The 27,056-nt window shown below is 36.3% G+C and overlaps 16 protein-coding genes across 16 annotated transcripts; 8 read left to right on the top strand and 8 right to left on the bottom strand.

The window, feature by feature from the left end:
- Nucleotides 1–60: 60 nt before the first annotated feature.
- FDP41_002720 (uncharacterized protein) lies at nucleotides 61–819 on the bottom strand (the record flags this gene model as incomplete). Its single annotated transcript, XM_044705946.1, has 1 exon — nucleotides 61–819. One exon carries the CDS (start codon nucleotides 817–819, stop codon nucleotides 61–63), a length of 759 nt encoding a protein of 252 aa, XP_044562918.1.
- Nucleotides 820–2,011: 1,192 nt separating this feature from the next.
- On the top strand, nucleotides 2,012–5,125 carry FDP41_002719 (uncharacterized protein; the record flags this gene model as incomplete). The annotated part of the gene is made up of 1 exon (XM_044705944.1): nucleotides 2,012–5,125. One exon carries the CDS (start codon nucleotides 2,012–2,014, stop codon nucleotides 5,123–5,125), a length of 3,114 nt encoding a protein of 1,037 aa, XP_044562917.1.
- Nucleotides 5,126–5,184: 59 nt separating this feature from the next.
- Nucleotides 5,185–6,231, bottom strand: FDP41_002718 (uncharacterized protein; the record flags this gene model as incomplete). Its single annotated transcript, XM_044705943.1, has 1 exon — nucleotides 5,185–6,231. The coding sequence occupies one exon, from the start codon at nucleotides 6,229–6,231 to the stop codon at nucleotides 5,185–5,187; it is 1,047 nt and encodes a 348-aa protein (XP_044562916.1).
- Nucleotides 6,232–6,874: 643 nt separating this feature from the next.
- Nucleotides 6,875–7,378, top strand: FDP41_002717 (uncharacterized protein; the record flags this gene model as incomplete). The annotated part of the gene is made up of 1 exon (XM_044705942.1): nucleotides 6,875–7,378. The coding sequence occupies one exon, from the start codon at nucleotides 6,875–6,877 to the stop codon at nucleotides 7,376–7,378; it is 504 nt and encodes a 167-aa protein (XP_044562915.1).
- A 190-nt stretch (nucleotides 7,379–7,568) lies between these two features.
- On the bottom strand, nucleotides 7,569–10,299 carry FDP41_002716 (uncharacterized protein; the record flags this gene model as incomplete). The annotated part of the gene is made up of 9 exons (XM_044705941.1): nucleotides 7,569–7,874; nucleotides 8,050–8,105; nucleotides 8,271–8,532; nucleotides 8,728–9,003; nucleotides 9,063–9,115; nucleotides 9,174–9,303; nucleotides 9,424–9,717; nucleotides 9,790–9,820; nucleotides 9,917–10,299. The coding sequence occupies 9 exons, from the start codon at nucleotides 10,297–10,299 to the stop codon at nucleotides 7,569–7,571; spliced, it is 1,791 nt and encodes a 596-aa protein (XP_044562914.1).
- A 380-nt stretch (nucleotides 10,300–10,679) lies between these two features.
- On the top strand, nucleotides 10,680–11,606 carry FDP41_002715 (uncharacterized protein; the record flags this gene model as incomplete). The annotated part of the gene is made up of 1 exon (XM_044705940.1): nucleotides 10,680–11,606. One exon carries the CDS (start codon nucleotides 10,680–10,682, stop codon nucleotides 11,604–11,606), a length of 927 nt encoding a protein of 308 aa, XP_044562913.1.
- A 26-nt stretch (nucleotides 11,607–11,632) lies between these two features.
- Nucleotides 11,633–12,769, bottom strand: FDP41_002714 (uncharacterized protein; the record flags this gene model as incomplete). The annotated part of the gene is made up of 1 exon (XM_044705939.1): nucleotides 11,633–12,769. The coding sequence occupies one exon, from the start codon at nucleotides 12,767–12,769 to the stop codon at nucleotides 11,633–11,635; it is 1,137 nt and encodes a 378-aa protein (XP_044562912.1).
- A 984-nt stretch (nucleotides 12,770–13,753) lies between these two features.
- On the top strand, nucleotides 13,754–14,086 carry FDP41_002713 (uncharacterized protein; the record flags this gene model as incomplete). Its single annotated transcript, XM_044705938.1, has 1 exon — nucleotides 13,754–14,086. The coding sequence occupies one exon, from the start codon at nucleotides 13,754–13,756 to the stop codon at nucleotides 14,084–14,086; it is 333 nt and encodes a 110-aa protein (XP_044562911.1).
- Nucleotides 14,087–14,186: 100 nt separating this feature from the next.
- FDP41_002712 (uncharacterized protein) lies at nucleotides 14,187–14,744 on the top strand (the record flags this gene model as incomplete). The annotated part of the gene is made up of 1 exon (XM_044705937.1): nucleotides 14,187–14,744. One exon carries the CDS (start codon nucleotides 14,187–14,189, stop codon nucleotides 14,742–14,744), a length of 558 nt encoding a protein of 185 aa, XP_044562910.1.
- A 64-nt stretch (nucleotides 14,745–14,808) lies between these two features.
- Nucleotides 14,809–15,829, bottom strand: FDP41_002711 (uncharacterized protein; the record flags this gene model as incomplete). Its single annotated transcript, XM_044705936.1, has 3 exons — nucleotides 14,809–15,138; nucleotides 15,200–15,638; nucleotides 15,693–15,829. 3 exons carry the CDS (start codon nucleotides 15,827–15,829, stop codon nucleotides 14,809–14,811), a joined length of 906 nt encoding a protein of 301 aa, XP_044562909.1.
- Nucleotides 15,830–15,886: 57 nt separating this feature from the next.
- FDP41_002710 (uncharacterized protein) lies at nucleotides 15,887–16,681 on the top strand (the record flags this gene model as incomplete). The annotated part of the gene is made up of 1 exon (XM_044705935.1): nucleotides 15,887–16,681. One exon carries the CDS (start codon nucleotides 15,887–15,889, stop codon nucleotides 16,679–16,681), a length of 795 nt encoding a protein of 264 aa, XP_044562908.1.
- Nucleotides 16,682–16,700: 19 nt separating this feature from the next.
- Nucleotides 16,701–17,330, bottom strand: FDP41_002709 (uncharacterized protein; the record flags this gene model as incomplete). Its single annotated transcript, XM_044705933.1, has 1 exon — nucleotides 16,701–17,330. One exon carries the CDS (start codon nucleotides 17,328–17,330, stop codon nucleotides 16,701–16,703), a length of 630 nt encoding a protein of 209 aa, XP_044562907.1.
- Nucleotides 17,331–17,418: 88 nt separating this feature from the next.
- Nucleotides 17,419–20,086, top strand: FDP41_002708 (uncharacterized protein; the record flags this gene model as incomplete). The annotated part of the gene is made up of 3 exons (XM_044705932.1): nucleotides 17,419–17,770; nucleotides 17,845–19,162; nucleotides 19,219–20,086. The coding sequence occupies 3 exons, from the start codon at nucleotides 17,419–17,421 to the stop codon at nucleotides 20,084–20,086; spliced, it is 2,538 nt and encodes an 845-aa protein (XP_044562906.1).
- A 21-nt stretch (nucleotides 20,087–20,107) lies between these two features.
- FDP41_002707 (uncharacterized protein) lies at nucleotides 20,108–21,544 on the bottom strand (the record flags this gene model as incomplete). The annotated part of the gene is made up of 1 exon (XM_044705931.1): nucleotides 20,108–21,544. One exon carries the CDS (start codon nucleotides 21,542–21,544, stop codon nucleotides 20,108–20,110), a length of 1,437 nt encoding a protein of 478 aa, XP_044562905.1.
- Nucleotides 21,545–22,064: 520 nt separating this feature from the next.
- FDP41_002706 (uncharacterized protein) lies at nucleotides 22,065–22,871 on the bottom strand (the record flags this gene model as incomplete). Its single annotated transcript, XM_044705930.1, has 1 exon — nucleotides 22,065–22,871. One exon carries the CDS (start codon nucleotides 22,869–22,871, stop codon nucleotides 22,065–22,067), a length of 807 nt encoding a protein of 268 aa, XP_044562904.1.
- A 1,223-nt stretch (nucleotides 22,872–24,094) lies between these two features.
- Nucleotides 24,095–27,046, top strand: FDP41_002705 (uncharacterized protein; the record flags this gene model as incomplete). Its single annotated transcript, XM_044705929.1, has 1 exon — nucleotides 24,095–27,046. The coding sequence occupies one exon, from the start codon at nucleotides 24,095–24,097 to the stop codon at nucleotides 27,044–27,046; it is 2,952 nt and encodes a 983-aa protein (XP_044562903.1).
- Between the last annotated feature and the right edge of the window lie 10 nt (nucleotides 27,047–27,056).

The following is a 27,056-nucleotide window of genomic DNA, read 5'->3' as shown; positions in this document are numbered from 1 at the left end:
AAAACTTTTGGAGCAACATCAGATTATTGTGGAATAAAGCTTGTTTATTAAGCCACTAAATTACAGAAAGACACTATCTCTAAATTCCTTCTTCTTTTGGTTTCTTGGTTGAGTTTCTTTGTTTGAGTAATAATGTTCTCGATCTCGGAATTGATTTGTTTTCCAAATCTTTTCCCTGTTGGGGACGTAGACTTCCAAGGTCCCTAATTCACACTGATTATTGATTCGCGAACATATTGGAACATTTGAATGATCTTCATGCAAAACAACATTGGGCTCTTCTTCTTCAAACTCATCCTCCCAATTGTCTTCGTCCTGTCTTTTGCTTCGTTTTGGATGTGACTTGGATTTGCTTTCGAAATGATCAGCGGTGGGATTGGATTCTTTTTCTTGTTGTTGTTTCTCTTCCATGATCTTTTGTTCAATTTTTAATTTTCGTTGTTCCTTTTCGTATTGTCTTCGAATGTGTTTGTGCTTATTTTCACATTTTGTTTCAAATTGCTCGATTTTCTCTTTTCGATTTTGACCAACTCGAGATTTCACAGCAACTGATTTCGAAGCATAGGAAGGATCATATTCATGCTTTGTAAGTAATTCCTTCACTTGAGGTGATTCCAACATCTCCCATCTTTTGTGACGATCTAATGAGTATGGAACACTCACTCCGATCGAGTCATTTTGAAGGCAAGGATACTTGAAGTAGCAGTCTCGCCATTCATAAACTTCTCCTCCGCCTTTAACGAGCTTATTGATGTATGAATTGTATTTGAGAGTTTGATTGGTTTCAATTCCAAAGCGGCCTCCTTTTCTTTGTACCATCTTTGCTTGATGTTGTTGTTGTCGTTTTGTTTTTGATTGTCAAGAGAAAGAGTAAAATTCGACATTCATTTAAATTTATATTCAGAGGAGAGCTTGAAATTGAAGCTCAATTTCCAAAAGTTATAAATAAAGTTCATTTGTGTATGGTGTCGTGAACGAAGCAAGGCGATAATTCTCTTTTACTCTAAACACCTCTTTTGTAACCCTAACTAAACATTCTTGCTTCTTGCTCTCACATGGTTATCGGTATTTCTGTTCTTAATAGAGCAGTTACATTCTGATTTTCTTGAGACAGACGATGAAGGGAATACCTTCAATTTAAGAAAGTCCCTTCGATCCTTGTTCTTGAGAGCAATAAATGGCTCGTCTAATATGAAGTAAGTTCGGAAGAGGTGAAGGTAATTGGAGTTGACTTAGATGAGGATGAATGAGGTTTCATGTTGTAATATGAAGAGAAGTTGATGTTAAGAGAGGTTTTGCACAACTGATATGAGAGGTTAGATTGCAAAGTGGAATTAATTCAGTGGGTGGATGAATTTTACTTGCTTGATAAATTAGTATTTCGGTTCTGGAGTAAACTTGGCGAGAATTAAACAAATCCAACAAACCCAACCCAAAGACTTGTTTAAGCTTCAACCTGAAACCGAAATTGAACGAGAATTAATTTCTACCTGAAAGTGAAAATGGCCATACCGAAGACCATGATGAAACGATTGTTGTTTAACTTGGAAAAGAAAATTTCAAACACCTTCGAATTGGAGAAACAAGACCAACACTGGTCAGGAAATTCCTTTGAGGTAAAAATAATCCTTTCCAATGAACGTTGAAAATGGCTGTAGACAAGTGCACAATTTACACAACAATTTAAGAGGACTGCACTTGCAGAAATTGCCAATTCGCGCTGGGATTTTTTTGTCCGACTCAAAAACAAGGCATTTTTACTTGGACACTGCAGTTTTTGTCCTAAATTGATGTGGAATGGTTGGACTCGAAGCTAATAAGACTTAGTTGAGGTTTCAAGACCAAATTGGTCTCCGACTTTGCCGAACGTCGTTGCAAAATTTCTGTGTGAAAAAATTTTCAATTTTTAGCAACGAGATTTTTCGTACTGGTCCATCATTCGAGGGGTGATTGCTTAAAATTATTTCTTATTCCAAAAACTCAATCATCATCAATCATCATCGTCATCATCATGATTAGAAGAACCAGCAATAAATTGCTAACAAAATCCGTTAGTAACAAGTGTACGCAAAAGGCTGTTGTTTTCGCATCCTCCACCTGTAATAACAAAATTGGTAATAATGGCAGCTCCGTATTGAGTTTTGCTACACCATCATCATATAAGAAAGCCTTTTCAAGATCACTTTCTTCATCATCCTCCCAACAATCAACATCTCTTGCATCATTGGATACCTATTCAAACAGACATAATGAACAAGAACAACACGAAGATATTCAATCCATGTTGAAGGAGATTGGTTTTTCATCATTGGATGAAATGGTTGAGGCCATCATTCCAAAGAGTATTAGATATCAAGAGAAGGTAGTACTTCCATTCGATACAGAGCAAAATAAGACCATTTTCAATGGTGAGTCCGATGTTCTCTCTGAGTTGTTCAGCTATGCCAAACAAAATGTCATGAAGAAGAGTATGATTGGACAAGGCTATTACGATAACAAAATTCCAAATGTAATTTTGAGAAATGTATTCCAAAATCCAGGCTGGTATACTCCATACACTCCATATCAAGCTGAGATTTCTCAAGGAAGACTTGAATCCTTGCTTAACTATCAAACAGTTATTTCCGATTTGACTGGACTTCCAATTGCGAATGCTTCCTTGTTGGATGAAGGTACTGCTGCAGCAGAAGCTATGGCTGTTTGTTATAACGCTCACAAGAAGGAAATTGCTGCATTCTTTGTTGCATCGGATGTTCATCCTCAAACTCTTGCTGTTGTTCGTGCTCGTGCTGCTCCTTTGAATATTCAAGTTTTAGTTGGTGATCCAATGACTTTTGATTTCCAAGAAAATCGTGTTTGTGGTGCTCTCATCCAATATCCAAATACTGTGGGTACAATTAATAATTTTGAAAAGTGTGTGAAGGCAGTTCATGATACTGGTGCATTGGTTGTATTCGCAACTGATTTATTAGCATTGACTGTTTTGAAATCACCTGGAGAATTCGGAGCTGATTTGTGTATCGGTAGTTCACAAAGATTTGGTGTTCCACTTGGCTTTGGTGGTCCATCTGCTGGATTTTTGAGTGTGAAGGATGAATTCAAGAGAATTATTCCTGGAAGAATTATTGGTGTCAGTAAGGATGCTCAAGGAAAAACTGCTCTTCGTATGACTCTTCAAACAAGAGAACAACACATTAGACGTGACAAGGCTACTAGTAACATTTGTACTGCTCAAGCTCTCTTGGCAAACATGGCTGCTATGTATGCTGTCTATCACGGACCAGATGGTTTGAAGAAGATTGCTAATAGAGTTCATGAAATGACAGTAATTTTGAATAAGGGTATTAAGAGCATGGGATATACTGTTGGATCTGGATTGTTCTTTGACACTTTCACTGTTTCTGTCAACGATTCTGACAAATTCTTGCAATTTGCTGCTGATAAGGGATATAACTTTAGAAAGATTGACAATCAAACAGTTTCACTCTCTATTGATGAAACTATTAATGTTAACCACTTAAACGACGTATTGACTATCTTTGGTCAATATAACAACTCTAAGGTTGTTACCGTCCAGGAAATCATTTCAAAGGAATCTTCATCGGACAGAAATATTATTGCAAAGTCCGAATTCGCTCGTACTACTCCTTATTTGACTCATTCTACATTTAACAAGTATCACACTGAACATGCAATGATGAGATATATCAAGAAACTCGAAACTAAGGACTATTCTCTCTGTCACGGTATGATTCCATTGGGTTCTTGTACTATGAAATTGAATGCTGCAAGTGTAATGATTCCAGTTACATGGCCAGAGTTCTCCTCAATTCACCCACTTGTTCCTCTTGATCAAGCTAAGGGCTATCTCAAAATGATTAATGATTTGAGAGTTTGGTTGAGTCAACTTACTGGTTTTGATGACTGCTCATTGCAACCTAATGCTGGTTCACAAGGTGAATATGCTGGCTTGTTAGTCATTATGAAATACTTGGAGAGTATTGGCCAATCTCACAGACATGTATGTTTGATTCCAGCATCCGCTCACGGTACAAATCCAGCATCTGCTGTCATGTGCGGTATGAAAGTTGTCGTTGTTGAATGTGATAAGCATGGTAATGTTGATGTCAATGACTTGAAGGTGAAGCTTGCTGAAAACAAGGACAATGTTGCTGCATTGATGATTACTTATCCATCGACACATGGTGTCTACGAAGAGAGTATTCAAGAAATTTGTCGCTTGGTTCATGAAGCTGGTGCTCAAGTTTATTTGGATGGAGCCAACATGAATGCTCAAGTTGGTCTCACATCACCTGGAAAGATTGGTGCTGACGTATGTCACCTTAATCTTCACAAGACATTTGCTATTCCACACGGTGGTGGTGGTCCAGGTGTTGGTCCAATTTGTGTTCGTAAACACTTGGCTCCATTCCTTCCATCGCATCCATCCCTTAAGGGTACATCTTATGATTCCCCACAATCCGTTGGTGCTGTCTCTGCTTCTCCATTCGGTAGCAGCAGTGTTTTACCAATTGTATGGATGTACATTAGAATGATGGGTTCTGAGGGTTTGAGAACTGCTACCAGAGTAGCCATGTTGAATGCTAACTACTTGGCTAAGAAGTTGGCTCCATACTATAGAATCTATTACACAGGTGCAAATGGTTTAGTTGCTCACGAATTTATTCTTGATTGCAATCAATTTAAGAAGACAACTGGTGTTGAAGCCATTGATATTGCCAAGCGATTGATGGATTATGGTTTCCATGCTCCAACCATGTCCTTCCCAATTGGTAACACATTGATGGTTGAACCAACTGAGAGTGAAGACAAGGCTGAATTGGACAGATTTATTGAGGCCATGATTTCCATTCGACGTGAAATTCAAGATATTGAGGATGGAAAGGCTGATAAGGTCAACAACGTACTCAAGAATGCTCCTCACACAGCTGAAGTTGTTATCTCCAACGAATGGAATCGTCCATACTCTAGAGAACAAGCTGCTTTCCCAACTGCTTCTACAAGAGATAGAAAATACTTCCCAACTGTCAGTCGTCTCAATGAAGCATATGGTGATAAGCAAGTTTGTACTTGTTTGCCAATCGAAGAATACAAAAATAAGTAAGGGATTTATTAATAAATTCTCATTTTCGAAATAATATTAAGGTGGGATTTGAATAGTTTTTACAAGGGAATTAAGGAAATTGGCTTGGATGTATCGCATGTTAGTTTGAAATGACAAAGGGAAGCGTCTGTGGCAGGAGAAAGTGATTTGCCGAGCAAGCAAATGTCAACTCCAGTCAAGATTTGCTGTTGAGGATCCTTGCTCGAGGTGACGCATTTGGGCACTGTGAATGCATTTGAAACAGAGACAGCGTCCACCGAAAGTGTTTCATTGAAGATACTGCCTCCAACTGAAGCAATGGTCAACTCATTGGACCATTGTTTAAATAATTCAACAGACATGGAGAGAAATTGTGTTGGATTTGAAACTGCCGTATTATTTGCAAACAGGCATTTCCCATACTTGTTGTAGTGGAGTGTCCATTCATCTTGAGAAGATTCCAAATTTTCTAAATTTCTGTTTGGCCAAAACATTGCAAAGTTCTTTTCTAATTTTTGATAATCATCAGATTTAGAAGAAGGAAAATCGCTTCCCAAATATGCAGCTTGATTGGGTGAGTCACAACTTGCATCGCTTGAATCCAAAATTGTTTTAAATGATGTCAACACAAAATAATTGTTTTTCGCTAATGAATTTCCTCGTTGAACAAGTCCATTACAAACGCTATTCACATATTCATTCTTTTCATTATTTTGTTTACAAACAACAGGTGTCCATAACAATGAGAGAGACATCAATTTCGGAGATTGTCTTTCAATCGGCTTTTCAATCAATCGATATGCAAGTAATAATATAAATCCACAAGCAAATATAATTCCTAACATTATAATTCCATTATGTAACTTTCTATTTTCAATTCCTAATAGTGAATTTTTTGAATCAAAATTGGATGATAAACGTTGATGAGAGAGTAAATCCAATTCATCTTCAGAGTCCGAATCAAATAATCCATCTCGTTCCGATGATGCAAAATGTACATTCCGAGCATTCTCTAACTCTCTCGATGATGTTGCAAGAACAGGAACATCACCCAATTCCAACATTTCTTGTTCTGTCACTTGTTGCTGATCCGCGGAAGATAATTCTCCATTTTCTCGTTGTGGCATTTTTTTTTCAAATTTTTTTAATTTTTTTTTAATTTGGCATTAAAAATCCAAAGCGGCAATTCCACACAACAATTAGTTTGAAATGAACATTTAAGCTTGTTTTCACTTCTTTCAATGAAACAATTTTCGATTTATATTCTTTGAGAAGAAATCTGAAACTGTTCGTGAACGAAATGCTCAAGATGTGCTAAATCGCTCGATTTGTACAAAACAACAACCCCCTGTCACTCGTCACTCAAAAATCACATTCTGAAAAAAAAAGACGAGCTAGGTCCGTGTCCCGTTGAATTGAATCAACACCATCAACCACATCGCTGACCTCCAATCTTCCTCACCCTCATCAAGTACCAATAATATATTATTCGTTGTGATTCATAACAAACTTTTATCATCACACAATCACTGCGCAAAACACACACCTCATCATCCAAATAGTGAAATATTTCAATCGTCATCATCATCACGAGTGTCAATATCTGCGCGGAAGAAGACCCTAATCCTCTTCATCGACCTTTATTTTCAAAATCTCTCACCACTCACCACTCACAACAACTTCAACTCTCTCTCTCTCGATACTACACAAATAGATTGATCGTTCTCTTGTCATCCCTCCTCTTCCTCCTCTCTTTTCAAACAAATCACAATGAAATCAGATCCCAATCAAGTCTCCATCACAGTGGCTGCCTCAAGCACTTCCATGAACAATGACTCGACACCTGCCGGAACTTCGAATATTTTCAAATATAGAGCTCAAGAAAATAATGAATGGACTCCTGGTGCCATTGTTTCTTGCATCTTCTTTTATGGTGGATTTATCTTTCCTCCTTTGTGGATCATTGGATTCTTTTATTTTAGGTCACAAAATGATCGAGAATACTTTTGGGGATCGATGAATGTCTCTGCTTGTTCCATGTGTTCGTTTATAATTTATGTGGTGGCTTGGTTGACTTTTGTGTTTTTCATGTATGTCACTAATAACTCAATTACTGTGAGACCTTATTATACGACTTTTAAGGGAGGATATTTAGAACCTGGAGAATGGGTGGCTATTTTATATGCAGTGGTGATGGTGTCTATTTTGGGATATGAATTTGTGAAATATGTTGTGAAATTTATTCGTAGAAAATGGAAGAAAATTCGTCGTTAATGATCTCTCGTCATGAATCAATATTTTCAATGCTTTATTTTCAATGAATAATATCCACACTTTTGTATATTCTCATTCATATATTTAATCGTTCATGATTACAACAATTAATTACAATTAATTAATTACAATTATCATTGTAACAATTCCATCTCTCTAATAGAGAAAAAACCACAATGAAGAGATCTTATTAAATCATAACTTGTGCTTCCATGGAACTGTTAATACTTTCCACTTGCTTTTTCTTTACAACAACCTTTTTGGAAACCTTCACCATTTCACTCTCATCATTGGCCAATGATTTTCCTGCTGTCTCATAAGGTAAAAAGTGAGTAATTACAAATGCAAATAAACATGATCCAGAGTAAATGGCAATTGGAATGACTGAGTTGATACGAATGAGTACAGTGGCAATGTAGGGTGTGATCATGGCAGCTACACGAGCACTCGAAGAGGCAACACCTGTTCCTAAGGATCGAACATTGGTGGTGAATACCTAAAAATAGTAATATTATTGTTCGCACAACACCAAGAGAATTTGTAGTAGTATTCATAGAATCGAATAGAAACGTATACATTGTTGTATGTGTCACAATCAAGTTCATTGAGATTTTGAATCACATAGTCACAGTTGTTGTTGTTGACATTTATGAACTCGTCTTTAAACTTACCTCTGGAGTATAAACCCACAACACACATGAAGCTCCCATGATGGACATTCTTGCACCTACGTGTTTAAATTGAATGAAGGATGGAACAATGAATATATATGAATCATTCCACACACAAAAAACATGAATTGTCCATTCATGAATTTCACATTTTCAATAATGAATTTCACAATAAAATTGAGTTCAATAAATTCCTTCGAATCGATCGTTTCATTACTTACCAACTGCATACATGGTTGGAAGCCAACGGTATGCTTCAGGAATTGGAATCATTAAACATGCCAAACAGAGACCACACGCCAAAAACATGATGGCTGTTGTTTTCTTTCTTCCAAAACTGTTAATAATGGAATAGGATAATAACAATCCAGGTAATTCAGCAGCAGAAACAATAATGGTTGAAATGTATCCACTCTTAATGTCCTTACTATTGCCTCCGAAGTAGATGGGAGTAAATACTACCACGCCATAATAACCAAGTGCCTTTGTGAGGATTGATGTTCAATATAAAAATCATTAAATGAAATTATCCAAATCATAGAATCATTTTCAAATCAATTAAAAGATACATTCCATGTGTTAAATCATTCAATAATTAATGATAAAAAATCAAAAAAGGTATAAAATCAAAATATTACAATTCAATAAAAAATCATCAAAACAAATTCAACCACTTACTCCAATGAACCACAAAGTAAACAATAAAACAGAACTAAACCACATCTTTTTCGAAAACAAATCCAAGAATGAACCTGTCGATTTCTTTTTTCCACTCTCTGTCGTATCTTCCTTCTTTAAGGACGCAGCAAACATGGCCTTTCCATTCCACCAAGCCACTCGTTTGAAAATTCGTTCTGCTTTTTCAATGTTACCTTTAACGACACACAATCGAGGAGATTCTGGAAGAAATGGAACTGCAAGGAGCATGATGAAATTAGGAATACTGCTCACACCCTAAAAAGATGAAAAGTGACCATTCAATATTCATATCATTTTGTGAGTATTGGACTTACCACAAGATATCGCCATCCCCATTCTCCAAAAATGTCAGGATATCCAAGAAAGACTGTGTAAGATCATGTGTGAAGGCATTAAAACATTCAAAAATTCATAGCAACACGTACGTAATGCTAATAAGGAAGTTGCCATGGTTCCTACCGTCCAAAACACTTCAATGACCAACAAAAAGAAACCTCTTGATTTTGCAGGTAAAAATTCAGTGAATAATGAAAAAGGTGCATGACTTCCTCCAACCTTAAATGTCAATCAAAGATTTTTAAAAATTGTTAAAAATGATTGAAATTTCAAAATTTGTTAAAACACATTAGAGTTTCAAAAGTTGATCAAATACACTTTCACTCTTTTTATACTTACTCCAAAACCAACAAGTAATCTCGCAGCCACTAGTGTCCAAAAGTTTGGACAAAACGCACTCAACACTCCAAATATTGAACAAAATGTAAAAATTGAAATAATTCCCAATTTTCTTCCAAACTTGTCACAAATAAATCCCCAAAAAAGTGCACCAATTAACATTCCAGCAAACACAACTCCACCAATAGTAGCTTCTTCCACAGGAGAAAGATTCCAAGCAGTTGAAACTGCAGGCATGATAAAACTCAAAATCATAATTTCTGAAGCATCTGCCATCCATGCAATTCCACAAATCTTTTCATTATTTATATATAACATATATAATCATCATGATCATTATTCTTGTCATTGAATATTCCAACTTACAAAAAGTAATAAAATTTGAAATTTTCCAACTCTTTACAAAAACATGTATACATATACAATCATATACACAACGAGACATGTATATACAACCAACCAACCAACCAATCACATCACAACAATTCCTTACCCCATATATTCAATGGCTTCATCACAAGTAATCGTGGTGATGATTTTCCCATGCGTAGTCGTCGTCGAACCATTTGGAACACCATTTTCTTCATTTCCTTCTTGTTGAAATGGATCCACATGTTGTTGAATAGAACCATAATTCATTCTCTCTTCTATCGATGATGAGAAGGATAATTTCATTCCCTTCTTGTTATTCTTCTCATCATGTTCTTGATTGAACACTTTTCGATCCTCATCATTAGAAATATCGACATTCAAAATCCGAGCTTGATCCTCTTGAGTGATGCTATTCGCTAACAAACCAAGTCGTTCTTGATCTCTCGGAGTGGAGGGTGTTGAGGAAGTATTAAAATCCTCTTCTTTTTGATCGTCATGAGACATTTTTTTTAAAAAACAAAATCTGAAATGAACGAATTGCGTCATCCGTTGGTTTTTGTAATCAAGATTCTCCGAGAACATGAGATTCTCCGTTTGCAAGTTCTGAAGAAATCGTTCCATAAATCTTTCATGTGGAACAGGTTTACCAAAACTCCTCGAATGCGGTCTCAAGTTCAATTCATCCGCACGATCTCAAAGCTTTTATTGAAATAAATACTTCTTTTAAAGCCCTTTCTCTTTTGCGTTCACGAATCTAGGTTGACCATCATCAAGATTTGTCTGTTGAAGCTCTTTCCGTTGAGACTCTGAATATGATTCAGAGAGATTGATTGCAACAGATGGTTGAGCTGTCAGTGGTCATCCAAAAAGTACTTGCAAAAAAAATGCTCATCCTTAATTCAGGAGGCACTCGACGCGTCTACTCGACTTCGTGTTGCGATAAATGCCTGAGAGATTTCTCTCAAGTTGTTTCATCCACCCATCAATGTCACAACTGTCAACGAAAATTCTGTAGCGTTCATGCCAATTATCATTCAAAATATTTTCCTTATCATCATTTGACAGTATCCATTGAGAATGATGATACGAGTAGTTCTGATTCTTCATCCTCATTCGATCAGGAAGAATCTGTTGAATCTTCTTCAGAAGATTCCACTCCTCCATGTGGTCATTCTCGAAATGAGAATTCCAGAAATGACAATGAAGAACTCTTACTTGGATGTCCTATTAAGGAAATATCCATCGTTCCAAGAGGAGTGGGTCAACTTACTTCTACTTGGTCCTCACCTTCCAAATCTCTTTTGAAACAACACCAACATGAACGCATTCATTCACAATTTGAGGATTTAAAAGATGACCTTAAACGTTTGGAACAAGTTCACTTTCGAGGATTTTGTAACCTTACGGATGAATTTCAAGATATTGAAAAACATCGATTGGATTTGAAAATGGAATCTCAAAGAATCTTTTCATCACTTCGAAAAACATTGTACGAGAGAGAGGATGAAGTGTCACTGAATATTGATAAAATTTGTAATGAACAAAAAGAAATGGTTATGAAAATTAGTTCTCTAAAGAATCATTTGAGAATGGTCATGACAGAAATTGAAAGCATGAAATGTGAGGAAAGTAATTTTGAAAAGATGGAAAGAAAGTTGCAACATTTGAATGCAACGATTGATTCATTGAAATTGCAATGTCAATATCAAAGTGTGAATGGTATTCAAAATTATCGTTTGAGATATTTGCCAATTCTTGAAGAGATTGAAGAAGATATTCGCAGATTGTGTCATTTGCAAAAATTGAACTGACAGTTCGAATGTGTGTCAATGGTTCTCTAACTTGAAAAGGTTTCAATCATTTGAAGAAAGAGAGATCGACAAGGGAGTCCAGTCGTGCTTGTGTATGTGAAAACAAACTTTTGTCCAACATCCACTCCGTTAAATACGACTACAAGTTGTGACACATTTCTAGTATTCACTGAACCTTTGATTTCTTCGACAAATTTCACTTCAAATCGATAGCCATAAATTAAAGTAGATCCAAGTTCCAAGTCAATCAATTCCAAATCTTCTACCAATTCTAATTGTTTCTTTTCTCTAAATTGATTTTGAATAGAGGTTGCCACTTTTACAAGTGAAGAATCAGTCACAAGAAGTTGAATCATAAAATTATCACAAATAACGTCCTGATAACATTGTTGGATTGGACTAAACAAGAACACAATACCACTTTCACTTCCCACTTTAAATCCAAAAGGTATTTTCAATTCAATTCCATCAAATAATTCAATATCTGTCCATGGTAAATTTTCAGTCTTGACAAAACTCGATTGTTCCATAAATTTTTCATAAACTTCTCGATTTCTTGATGCACAGTTGCTGTAATAGCTCACAACAAAGGCACCACTGGATCCAATATCAATCACAGTGGTATATTGTGTGATCATAATACCAGAGGACTCATCAAGATAGGAACAAACAAAATCCAATGCAGGTAAATGTTTTCTAATCAAATGTGGAGTGTCAGATCCTGGGTCTAATAATGTGTAAAAAGATCGTTTCTTTCTCTTATCGATGGATGTGCCTGGTTTTGCTTCTTCGAATTGTGACTGAAATTTTAAATTGAAAATAAATTCTTGAATGGTCACAATTCCAAGAACACATTCCACTGTAAAATAATCTCTATTTAATTTCTCATTATAGAGATGAGAAGGTGAATAAAAATAGAGAAGTGAATCCTTGAGAGAAATTTCCCATGTTTCATAAATTCTAAATGTACCAAAGTATGGATAATCATCGAATGTACTCATCACAGCTCCGTAATCATCTGGTTTGGTACTTCTGTGAATAGTATATTTATAGGTTAAGAATGACATAATTTCCTTATCTTTCAATTCTTCAAATTGAGCATTTCTTGTCACACCATCTCCTTCGTCAAGAATTGGAATTTTCACATGAGCCACTTTGATCATTTTTGTGGACAAGTGTTGACATGCAATTTTGGATTCGTTGTGGTGAATGAAAATTACTGAACTTACACATCTGTGGAATGATACGTGAGTTATTGTTGTCAATATTCATATCACATGATTATGTAGCATTTGTCATGATTATTTCAAAATTAATATTCATAATGTTCACATGATGATGATAGCAGATGTATCATCACTCTTATAAAATCAGAGCTATTATTGTTTACTTACTTTATCTTGACCAAGCATATCGTAATCCCAAACTTCAACAATACAATGCGTTTCTTTTCGATCAAACTGTTTTTAAACAGGTTTTTAAAATCATCACATCATTCATTTCACAACTCACATACAGGAATGTCAAATATTTCATTAAATTTCGGATGACACGTTCTCCGAACAGGTTTTGTTTGTTTGAAAAAAGAATCTCCCAATTTCACTTTTAAATAGGGATCTTTTTATGAATTATAAAATTATTGATTTTCACAAGAATCAATCCGATGCATCTCGTACATACTCGTCTAACAAAATCAATCATAATTTCACAGAAATTCCAATTCATAAAATCAGCACATTTTTGTAATCATCTGGAGCCTTCTCTTACCTTTGTGCTTCCAATGTTGGAGGCTCCCAACACCACCAGTTTAAACATGTCATCCATTTTTTAAATGACAGCTGTCAACTGCATAGTTGGTTCTAATTGTGGAAATACCCTCAACAAGCAGCATTCCAAAAATTGATTGACTTGTGTCAGCCACAATACACGTGTTTTTCACGACACACATTGGGCCGCTCTCTCAACATGTGTTCTTCTTCTTGTGTTCAAACAACACGTGTTTTTGTGTTGAACTTGTGAATCCTTTCGCAAGAAGAGAACTTTAAAATACTTTTAGAAAAAAAAACGGCAACTGCATTGCGCTGCGTTACTATTCAATATTAACTATTTATTAAAACTCTAAAACTCTCTTCAGATAGAATACCATCATGGAATTATTAACCTTCATATTTTGGGTCATTGTGGTCCTGGTGATCATTGGCAAGTTAAAGAAACAAAGATCAACCAACAAGGATAGTAGCAATTCCGATGAATCCAGTAGTGGTGCATCATCAAGCCTTGCATTCGGAGATGATTACAACTCGATTGAGGAAGTACAGGAAGCATTGAGAAGAACCGGATTAGAGGGATGTAATTTGATTATTGGAATTGATTACACCAAAAGTAATGAGGAGCAAGGAAGATATACCTTTGGTAATAGAAATCTTCATTCTATTGATCCCATCGGGGATGTGATCAATCCCTATGAAAAAAGTGATTAGTATCATTGGACGAACTCTTGAAAAGTTTGATGATGATAAATTAATACCAGTCTATGGTTTTGGAGATGATCGTACGAGGGATGTGGCTGTTTTTCCCTTCATGCCCAATAATGAACATCGTCCTTGTTTTGGATTTGAAGAAGTCCTCAGGGAATATCGAAGAATTACTCCACATTTGAAATTAAGTGGACCAACGAATTTTGCTCCTCTCATAGAAAAAGCAATTGAAACTGTGATGGAAAGTGGAAGAGGTCAATATCATATTTTAATTATTATCGCAGATGGTTTGGTTGTGAATGAAAAAGAGACACGAGATGCCATTGTAAAGGCAAGTGAATACCCATTGTCCATTGTCATGGTTGGTGTGGGTGATGGTCCATTTGATACCATGCATGATTATGACGATAACTTACCTGAGAGAAAGTTTGATAATTTCCAATTCGTGCATTGGGACGAAATTGCCAAGCTGGCTCGTGAAAAGCGAAAATCAGTAGATGCCACTTTTGCGTTGCATGCTTTAATGGAAATTCCACAACAATATAATGCTATCAAGAAACTTGGTCTTATTGGAAAGAAGAGTCCAACCTATAATCCAAATTTTCAACCAAATGTGACACCGAATTTTGAGCCTTACTATCCAAAACAACATTCTTACTAACTATTTATTCTAAATGTATGAATATTGTAAAACATCTCACTTTTCTGAAAAAACCAAATTAAACTCACAACCTAATGACCACAACAGAAACATTGTCTTTGGTTTTCTTTTCAAGAGCCGCTTGGCACAAGCTTTGAGCGAATATTTCCTCTTTTTCATGTCTGTGGTCCATCACGAACTGTTGAACCTCTTGGTTTGTTATTTTGTCAAACAATCCATCACATGCCATGACGATGAGCACGTTCTTCAGCCCATTTTCAACCACGCTCCCTTTCTTGTATTCATTCAAATTGAACGATCTCACCTCTGGTGTTGCAAGAATGACGTTTTTCTCCAAGTGTGGTTTGTTGAGAGTGATTTTCACTTGAGGTTGTTTGTATTGAAAATCTCCAAACTTGAAATCGTGCATCAAGTTGTTCACAAATTTCGATAAGAATCTTTCTTTGGTTACTTACAGATCTTGAAGGAAGTCCTGGAACTACTTTGACACCTAACTCCAACATTCGTTCCTTCTCATAACCTGCTTTGAAATCTCTTGACATTTCAACCATTTCACATGAATACTCGTTGCATTCCTTCTCCGTTAAGTTAGAAATTGCAAACAGCAATGCTCGACAATCTCCCAAGTTTGCACACAACACCTTCTCATGATTTAAAATCAACACAATAATTCCAACAGCTCCACAAGAGTGAAAATCTTTTTCAGATATTAATTTTCTCTTTTTTAAAAGTTCAAAGTATTGATAAAGATCACAGTCCACTCTTTCACATGTTTGAATTAAGCATTTCGAAACATCATGATAATCACTTTCGTTTTCAACCAATTCTTTTTTACATTCCTCTTCGAAAACTTTTACAAAATTTAATGCAACAAAATCAGCGACTTGTCCTCCACTGCGTCACAACACGATTGCAGTTGTTTGAACATTTCAAAGTAAAAACACGTACCCGTGACCATCAAAAATTGCAAATAAACTTGCACTCATTCCAAAGTTGATAGTCAGCGAAGGACACAAAATATGAGCATCTTCCATCGTAGGACGAAGACCTTTCTCTTCATGAAAACCAAATCGAATTGCTGACATTTTTATTTGTCTTGATCCTGTTGGTACAAGTTCAGTGTTCTTCACCCAATTAAAAAAATGCCCAAAAACACTCCCACATCGTCATCATCACTGACTACGAAACATGTTAAAAATCCAAGAGTGTTTTTTGATATTGCGATCGGAGATGAAAATGTAGGAAGAATTGTCATGAAATTATATAAACATATTGTTCCGAAGACTGCCGAAAATTTTAGATGTCTTTGTACTGGAGAGAAGGGTATTGGAAAAGAAACTAAAAAGCCTCTTCATTTCAAAGGAACCATCTTCCATAGAGTGGTTCCCGGTTTTATTATTCAAGGTGGTGATTTCTCAGAATTTAATGGAACTGGAGGTGAATCAATTTATGGAGGTTATATGGAAGATGAAAATTTTATTTTAAAACATTCTAGGCCAGGTTTATTATCAGCAGCAAATGCAGGAAAAGATACGGTCGGTTCACAATTCTTCATAACTCTCTCCTCTGACTTGGATTATCTTGATGGAAAACATGTCGTATTTGGAAGAGTTATTGATGGAATGGATGTTGTAAAAAAGATTGAAAATGTCAAAATATCAGAGGATAATAATCGACCGCTTCAAGAGGTTGTGATTAAGAATTGTGGAGAATTAAAATTAAAGAAAAGAGAACCCAAGAAGAAAGAGGCTCCTAAAGAGCAAAGTGGTGTAAAATCATCACCAAAATATCAGCCGAGAGAATTTAGATATGAACCTAGTGACACTTACGAAAGAAGAGGCTTTTCTGATAATCGATATTCTTCCTACAGGAGCTCAAGAAATTACAGAGAGGACAGATACGTGAAGGGAAGAGGTAGTCGAAAATATAATGATTAAATAATACTCAGTTAGAGGTTTATATATGTACAGCATGGTCGTTCAATTGGTCAAAAAGAAATTCATGAATAGATTCTTGATCCATTTCTTCAAAGTTGAGACAAATACAGGTTGAATCTTTTGTGGAAGTGAGAGAACATAATTTTCCTCCACTTGACATATCCCATTCCACTGGAGCCACAAAATTATACAGTAAGTTAAGATTTTTGTCTCGCTCTATCCAATTTTCAATATTGTGTTGTATTTCTTGTTCCTCTTGTCTCAATGCTTCGAATTTTTGCATGGCTTCTTGAATCTCCGTTTCAACTTCGGAAAGCCTTCCTTCATAATTGCTGACAGAAAAGTTCAGATCATCCATCTCTCGTTTCAAAATTCTCATTTTCTCCTCATGTTCTTCCATTAATGTTTTCATATGGCTATAATTCTCTGCTGTATTCAAGGTTTGAGTGAGTGTATTGATGACTTCTTGTACCCGAGTATTCTGCGATTCCATCAACTTTCGGATATTCTCTTCAAGTTGAACTATATTTCTCATCTTTACGAAATCACTCTCCTTATGCAATATATCCATCACATTCATTGTATTGATCTGAAGCTCTTGAATGGGATTTTCAACTCCAGGATCCGTGCGAAGATGTTGTTGCATCATTTTTTTGATTGTTGTTAAATGAAAAGTTGCAACGGATTTTGGCGGCAAAAAATTGGATCCCTCCAATTAAGTTTCATACAAAACAAAAATGAACAATCATCATCAACAACAAGGCTTGTTGTCATTATCGTCGTCCTCTTCTTATTCATTCAATGCAAGTGGAAGCAATGGAACTCATCATTCTTTAGCGCCCTCTCAATATAGTTCAACTCCAAGCAACAACTCCGGAAATAATGCTGCATCACAGCCAGTTCTTTCATTGCTACGGAAATTGATTCAAATTAACATCCCCAAGAGTCGGAATCAATCTAACGATGATTATGAACGATATGTAAACAAACAATTGAGGTTTTTAATTTCCTTGTTGTCTAGCCGAATTTCACCAACACTAATACAAACACAAGATCAAATTTTGCTAACTGAAACAATTAAAAAGAGATGTAAGTGCATAGCAATAATTATTTGCTCATTAATGTTATTTCCAACGCACCACCACATCGTCAAATATTCAAAGTGATGAGAGAAAACAAATCGGACTTGGTATTTCAATTTTCACAGCTCTTTCACAGACTCAATACTAAAACTGTTATCCAACACAAATTCAATCTTGTATATTTATTGAACTCTTTGGGAGCTCATAACTCTGCTAACGATCATTCATCTTCATCAATACCTATGTCCCTTAATGCGTCGTTTCAGGACAATCTTTTCAAATTGAATAGTACACATAGCTCAGAAAAGCAAGTTCAACAAGACCTGCTAATTCACTCTAACATGGAATCAAAGCAAAAACAGAATAACAGCTTTCAGCAATACAAACAGGCAGCTTCAGAACAAGAAAATACACGTTTTGAGGTTGCTGAATCTACTCTAGTAAGAGACATTGTTTATACTTTCCAAGGAATTGACGGCAGATATATTAAATATGATTTAGCATCAGAGAGATTTATTGTGGATCCTAAAATTGGAATTCCAAAATCCACTAGACTGTTGATGAGCAAATTGTCAGAGCTTGGATGGCTGTACAAAAAAGTGAAAAGTTTTGTTGATGCCGGTACTTTAAACAAATCATCAAATGGTCTTGTGATGCAAAGTTTATGCTCGGCGATAGATAAAGAACTTGTGGACTATTACAAAACAATATCTTCGTTGGAAACACAGATGGAGAGCCAAGAAAACACAAGTACTCCAGTCACATTTAGAAGATTAGCCATTTGGGCTATTGAGCCAACTGAAATTTTGAAAAATTTAGCCATTCTTACAGACTCGTGTAAATTGAAACGAGGAGGTATTCTCATTTCTACCATTTACAAATATATTCGGCATGGGGATCCTCTGATACATCAACTTTTCTCTCGAATATTAGAATCCACATCCTCTCCGATATTTAAAATGATCAACAATTGGGTTATTGATGGCGAATTAGAAGATCCATATGGTGAATTTTTCGTTAAATCTAATCCTGAGGTGAATATTGACAAGTTATGGAGTAGAAAATACATCATTGAACCAGAAATGGTGCCTTTGTTCATTGAGCAAGAACTAGCATATAAGATCTTGAGAACGGGAAAGAGTATTAATTTCATTAGGCAATGTTGCAAGGATGCTGAATGGGTTATGGATTCCCACACCATATCTACCACTGAAGGCTTAGGATTCTATAACATTTCAAAACTCGAGAACGTTGTTGAAAATGTTGCCAAGGTTGCAAACAGGAGAGTAATGGAGCTAGTGTTCAACCAATACAAATTTATGATGCACTGTACAGCAATCAAGCAATATCTATTGCTTGGACAAGGAGATTTTATCCAACACTTGATAGAACTCTTAAAGTAAGTATTATGCAACTCAGTTGTTCTTTTAGCTCACCATTTCAAAATTTTGCTAGTGAGGACCTTAACAAACCTAGTCATGCTATTTTCAAACACAATCTTCTTGGTCTTTTGGAGAGCGCCATCAGAGGTTCCAATGCTCAATACGACGACCAAGATGTCTTAAATAGACTCGATGTACGTTTAATGCAACCTAAGGATTCCTCTCCTGCCGATAATGGGTGGGACATATTTTGTCTCGATTATAAGATCACTGTTCCTCTCGACACCATTTTTTCCAAAGAAGTTATCAATGTATATCTAAGGATATTCAAATTCTTATGGAACATTAAGAGAGTAGAGTTGTCACTTAACGAGAATTGGAAGAAAGTGGTTAATTTAATGCGATCAATACCAGCTCGAAAGCATGTGTTCATCATTACACAACTCAGGAACGCTCTCAATTTCTCAATACTTTTACGTCATGATATGAGTAGATTTTTGGGAAGCTTGCAATTTTATTTAATGTTTGACGTGTTGGAATCTGCATGGGATCAATTTCTTACCGATATCAAAAAGCTGCGCGAAAGCGATGGTGATTTAGACCAACTTCTTGCTGCACATTACAAATACCTTAGCAAAATTGTGGACCAATCATTCCTCAGCAAATCACAGCAAAATACTCGATTACAGGTTGAACAAACGTTAATTACTATGAATAAGTTTGTTGGATTGCAAAGTATTCTATGCTCTATTGCAAGCAATATTCTTTGTGAAGTTGAAAATTATATGATGGAAGAGGAGGATGATCCAACTCGTGACTTTCTCTCTGATGACAAGAAGGAACAATTGAATAGTTTGCAACAATGTCATTCACAGCTACACCTTGTAAAATCATCATTTGATACTCTTTCTGCGGCCATTAATCTCAAAACTGAAAATTAAAGAGGCCTTTAGTGTGCAAATTTAATCAGCCTTTTCTTTTGTACTTGTTCTGTGACAGAAGGATAACACATAACTTGCACATAAACATATGAAAGCAGCAATTTGAAGCATGAGGGAAACATCTGAAAAGAATTTGAATGTCATTAACCCAGGATCGTCAAAAACCAAACAAATGATTCCAGTGACGATCAGCTGAATGACAATTGCTAAGTATCGCTTGATGGTCAACACATATACAAGTTCTTTTCTATCGATTAATCCCGTTGTGAATCTGTGAGAAGAACCTGAAGAAAAGAGTAATCCTTCTACTTGCGAGAGCAACACAGGAATCAATATGGAACAACCAAAAACAACGTGATCTCTCGTTCCATATACAACTTTTTGATATCCAATGTAATTGATTGGAAGTGAATTCACACTAGTCAATGCTATGTATACCACAAGAATGAATGTATGATAAAGTATCGAGTAAATTGAAACTGAAGAATTTCGATCAATAGTCGATTGATACGAGCTCTGTAAGGTCCATAATTGATTTGCTTGATAATTCGATGTCAGCAAGTCACACCCTTTCTCAATCAAAAAAAACACCACCACTAATGGGTGAATATCCAGAGTAAGCAAAAATAGTAGAATCAAACTTTGGTTTTCATAAACTCTGGCATTAAGGAAAAGATCTGCCCAATTTTGTAAAGTACTCTCAAAAGAAAATATTGAAAAATACATTTTCAAAAATGAGAAAATTTCTGTAAATGTATGTTCTTCTTCTTCCTCTTCAGTATGATTTTCGTCATCATGAGTTGTGACAGTATTTGTGGCGGTGGTGCTTGTGATCGATCGATCATTATCGTTCTGTGCAATAGATGCTTTCAATTCCAAGTGACAATGAACATTGTCACCTTCAGTACTCGCAAAGAATAAACCTAAACATCCAATAAGCATGACAATGACGCTCATTTCCATCCAGTACACAGATATCTGATAGAAGGCAAAATAAATGGATGAAAATTGATAAAAACAAGTATAAATGGATAGGATGGATCCAATCCAAAATGCAATCGTTTCAACCCATGAAAACCCATGATCACCACTGTTGGGTATTTCATTGGCGCTGGTAGTTAAGTGTTCGTGTGTAGAGTCATTATGAGACTTGTTCATCAATAGTATTAAAAAAGTCATCACACAATGTTGCAACACTCTTCCAAATCCAAGAATCATTGGAATTAAACAGAAAAACGAAGTCAATCTCAAATCCACAAACAATGGAGAATATATTTCATAATCTGCATCATATTCAAATGTCTCTTTCATAATATGTGAAATTCGAATGTGTCTCACAATTTCAGTTAAATAATACACCAAAAATCCAATACCAATCACATGATAAAGAAAGAGTAAAATTGCAAATAAAATTCGAACCCAATAACTCATCCTAAAATGAACATCCCCACTTTTCATGTGTGAAATGAACAAAGATTGTAATTGTGAAAAGAGACATGTGCTGACTGTGTCCAATAGGAAATAAAAGAGAAAAGGTTTGATGGAATTGGTAAAAAATTGTGAAAGGAAAATGAGGATTGTACAATGACCAAAGGTCAAATGAATGGTGGAAAATAATCGAAAGAAAGTAATGATGGTAATTCTTGTTGAGAAATGAAAAGTCATTATACTATTCCGAATCCTATTGTTTGGATTGTTCGTGGAGTGATGATGATGATGGTGTGATGAAGAGGAGAACATCGGCCGATCATCACAACAAGACATTTTTTATTCAAAATCTTCCTTTTTAGAAACAAACAACTATAGTGCCCGACCAGGATTTCAAAAGAGAAAATCACTGTATTTTTCATATTCATGCATTTAATTAAAATCATCAAGAATATTGTTCTTTTTCAATTAGAAAAAATCAAAATTGTCATCAATGACTATTAGGATCTATGAACTCCTAAAAAAAACGTTTTAAACGCGCGCATCAAATTTACATTCCGAAATATTTGCCCAAGAAAAAGGCGCCAACAGCAACAAGTCCCATACACATCATGCTTGCGAGTGGACAGGACGATTTGTTGCAAGTCTTTTCGGAAGAAGAGGCTGATGAGGAACCAAATGCAAAGCAACATCCTCCGGAAGAAGAAGAGGCTGAACGAGTGTTGTTCTCAGTTTTGTTGTCTTGTGGGACAATACCATTTCTAGCCTCATCATCCACATAGTACTTGGCAAACAAATCGTTTTGAATCCATAACAATTTGTTGAAAGCTTGGATGGTCTTGATACGTTGTTCCTCACTTAATTGAGTGCATGAACCCAAGAGTTCAAAGATCACATCACTCACATATCCGAATAATGCATTGATATGAATATAGTCGACAATAATGTTCTTATTTCCAGCCTTTGCAGTGTGAATTTTACCAACCCAATCCAAGTAATTCAAAAATCCCTTAGATGAATAATCAGCAGTGACCAATTTGACCAAATACTTGCTCAACATGTCCTTACGGAATTTGATTTGTTCCGATTTGGTGTCACTCAATTCGTCGAGAGAGGTTTCCATCTTGCCTTCAAATTTATCATTTCGAACAAGGAAGACCTTCTTAGTAATATCGAAAGAGAAGAGTTTCACATAGACACGGTCGACAATGGTTGGCACGAGAGGAGCGAGCACGGATGCTGAATCATGGATGTACTTGATGTCTTCCTCACCAAAACCAACAAATTTGCAAACATAGCTGAATCTGTATTGGAGGTCAGTGAAGAGTTTGGTGTTTTCAATGTGTTCGATGGACATGATGTATATTAACGTGTTTGGAGTTGAACTGTTTAGAAGTGTGTTTAGTTTTTTTGTTGTTGTTGTGGAATTTTGACAGGCAACTGTCTTCGTTTAAATACTCTTCCGAGAGGATAGGATTATGATTGGGTGGTGCGTTCAAACGGCCCGAAACAAATGGAGTTTTATTTTTTGCTAAAATTGGATTGTAGATTCTTTGGGTAGAATCTTCAGTGTCTTCGTTGAAGTACAAACTTGGTATTTTATGAAATTTGCCCATGATGGTTTCACAAAATGCCATTTGGAGATTTTGTATGTTGTCGTCTTCAGTACGATTGAACATTGTTGAAGAGAGATCAAGTGACAGTGAGGTTGTTCAGTAAAACTTGAGAATCAAGATTCTTAACAAGTAACCTATTTCAAATTCGCTCATTTTGAAAATTGTGACAATAAGAGAGTAGTGTTTAAGAAACAACTGAACTTCCCAACAATATGAAGCGTTTTTTGCTTGATTTTTATTATACAGCTACTACATTCTTACAGCGACACTGATTGAGTTTTCTTTGAAACGAAACACTCTCAAGAAAAGAACTGTTCCTTGTTGAATTAAAGGAAATAACATATTCCAAAATTTAAACGAACGATCCAACAGTGCAATATAATTATCACATATTATTAAATGACAACTAAGGACGGGTTTTCCTCCCACCGTTCAATTTGAGAAGAATGAAATCACTCTATTTCGATCATCACTTTATTTTTCCCCTCGCAATTCCGTTATGACATTTATGTCGTGCTGTGATTTCTCTGGTTGTTTGCACGAGTCAACATCTCGTGAAGCATAAAATTTAAATGCACGAAAACGTTGAAATTCTCTCCCTTCCTATCTATCTCTTTCACACGCAGTGACTCCTATTTTGATCTAATTCCTCACAAATATGACATTTCTAAATTGTTCAAATCATTCGATGAGAGGGTAGACACTTTTTGTTATCTCGATCGTACACACACATACCAACAGTAGTTGTTTTCTCAAGGAGAAGTTTCCATATCACAACAAGTATCTTTTTAAACGGTCGACTTTAGAATATAGTTGAATCTCCTCCTCAGAGTGAGGTGCGCCTCACTCTCGCTCTTGGCTCCAATCCTCTTTTTTCAAACGCATTTGAAGAATTCAATTACCATTCATCATCACCCGGGGCGACCCTGGTTCATAATGCCTTTGAGTAAACACACACAAAAAAATGCCTCGAAACTCAGGCAACACAATGAACATTGAGTTACAGGACAACTACGGTGGCTATAGCGTTACGCTACAACAACTCGATGAGTTGCTTGAGAGTCGAGATGTCCTGGCTCTCAGAGAATTTGGTAATGGTGAGGGGTTGGCAAAAGCATTAAAAACCGATTTGAGAAATGGTATTCATCACGGAGAGGAAGCAGATAGACAGTCTCACTTTGGAAAGAACGAATACCCAAAGAAGCCTCTTGTTCCTCTTTGGAAGTTGTTCTTGGAGGCTTTGAAAGAACCTCTCCTCATCATTTTGATGGTATTGGCTGTTATTTCAATTGTTTTGGGAGTGGCCTTCCCTGAAAGAGAAGAGGATAGAAAATTCGGATGGATCGAAGGAGCTGCTATCATTGTAGCTGTGTTGATCGTTTCATCAGTAGCATCTATCAACGATTGGCAAAAGGAAAGAAAATTCAGAGAATTATCCAAAGAAAGTGCCGATATCAAAATTAAAGTCATCCGTGATGGTGAATCTCAGACTGTACAAATCGCCAGCATTGTAGTCGGAGATGTTGTTGAAATTGAACAAGGAGATCAAGTACCAGCGGACGGTGTCATCATTGAGTTCCACGATTTGAAAACAGACGAATCCGTAATGACTGGTGAAACTGACCTAATTAAAAAGAACGATGAGACTCCATTTCTTCTCTCGGGTACTGTAGTAGCTGAAGGATATGGTAGAATGCTCGTGACATGTGTAGGTGTGAACTCGGAATGGGGAAAGACTTTGGCAAAGATTACTGAAGATGACGATGATGATGACAAGACCCCTCTCGAAGCTAAATTAGACAAATTAGCAACACTCATCGGTAAATTCGGTGTTGGTTTTGCTGTTGCTACTTTCCTTGTCTTGTTGGCTGGATGGTTAATTAAGAAGATTTACGAAACAAACGTTGGAAAAGACACTTGGTCAGCAGCTGATATTTCAACCATGGTTGGTTTCATTATCATTTCTGTGACCATTGTCGTTGTTGCTGTTCCCGAAGGTTTACCTTTGGCTGTTACCATTTCATTGGCATATTCTGTCAAGAAGATGATGAAGGATAACAACCTTGTTAGACACTTGGCTGCTTGTGAAACTATGGGTGGTGCTACTAACATTTGTTCCGACAAGACTGGTACATTGACTTTGAACGAAATGAGAGTTGTAAAGGCAGTCATTGCTGGTGATGAATATCTTGATGGTTTACCAGACAATACCGATGGCATGAATGAAGAAGTTGTGCAAGTGCTTTCACATGGTATTTCTGTGAACTCAAAGGCATCATTGAACAAACCAAAAGCTGGTTCTTTGAAGGAATATGAAGTCAGTGGTAACAAGACTGAGGCTTCTCTCTTGATCATGTTGAAGGATTTGGGTATTGACTATGTTCCAATCAGAAAACACTACACTGAAAATGACAAAATTGAAAAACTCTATACTTTCTCCTCTGCTAAAAAGAGAATGGCTGTTATTGTTAGAACAGATACCGGAGCTCACAGATTGTATCTCAAGGGTGCTTCAGAAATTGTTTTGGGAGTGTGCTCTCAACAAATTTTGAAGAATGGTTCAGTCGTTCCATTGACTGAGCAACAAAAGAAAAAGTGGATGGAAGACATTGAAAGTATGGCTTCTCAAGGTTTGAGAACTTTGACCTTGGCCTATAAGGATTTGCAAGGTACTGAAGATTATGAAAATCAAGAAGCTGTTGAATTTGGCTCCACTTTAATCGCCATTGTTGGTATTAAGGATCCACTTCGTGTTGAAGTTATTGATGCCGTCAAGCAATGTAAAAAGTCTGGTATTTTCGTAAGAATGGTTACTGGTGACAATATTCTCACTGCTCAACATATTGCTCGTGAATGCGGAATTTTGTTTGGAGATGGTATTGCCATTGAAGGACCAAACTTTAGAAAGATGTCTGACGATGAAATCGATGAAATCTTACCAAGACTTCAAGTTATGGCTAGATCATCACCTTCCGATAAGCACAAGTTGGTTAGTAGATTGAGAGCTCTCGGCGAAGTTGTTGCCGTCACGGGAGACGGTACTAACGATGGTCCTGCTTTGAAAGAAGCTGACGTTGGTTTGAGTATGGGTATTGCTGGTACACAAATTGCAAAGGAAGCATCAGACATTATTATTATGGATGACAACTTTAGCTCCATTGTTAAGAGCGTTTTATGGGGTAGAACCATCTATGAAAACATTCGTAAATTCTTGGTCTTCCAGCTGACAGTTAACGTCTGTGCATTGCTCGTCACAGTTATCACTGCTTTGACTTCCTTCATCATTGCTCCTCCAGCTGGTTCTCACTCCAAGCATATGGATCCTCCATTGACTGCTGTTCAACTTTTGTGGGTCAACTTGATCATGGACACGTTCGCTGCTTTGGCACTCGCCACCGAACCTCCAATTCCAGAACTTTTGGACAGAAAGCCATACGGTAGACACGACAGCTTAATTACCAAGAACATGTGGGTTCATATTATTGGCCAGGGTCTTTATCAATTGGTTATTTTGTTAGGTCTCTACTATACTGGTTATCAATACTTGTGTGTTGGTGGAAAGTGTCTTGCTGAAGCCTTTGAAAGCTATTCTGCCGCTGAGGTCAACAATACTATTGTCTTTAACAGCTTTGTTTTTTGCCAACTTTTCAACGAACTTAATAGCAGAAAGATTAATAACGAGTGGAACATTTTCCAATCCATCCACAAATCATGGATGTTCATTCTCATTTTCTTCTTCACAGGAGGCATGCAGGCTATTATTGTTCAATTCTGTGGAAGATTTACTAATACTGTTCCATTGAACTGGTACCAATGGTTAATCTGTATTGCATTGGGTGTTGTTTGCATTCCATTCAGTTATCTGCTGAGAGTTGTTGGACGTCTTTTGACCAAATTTTTGAAATGGGAGAATTAATTGATCCCAT

This window comes from Naegleria fowleri (genome assembly GCF_008403515.1).
Source record: "Naegleria fowleri strain ATCC 30894 chromosome Unknown tig30, whole genome shotgun sequence".
NCBI classification, from domain to species: domain Eukaryota; phylum Heterolobosea; class Eutetramitea; order Acrasida; family Naegleriidae; genus Naegleria; species Naegleria fowleri.
Note: the sequence above shows the minus strand (reverse complement) of the source record. Positions and strands in the feature narration are given on the sequence as shown.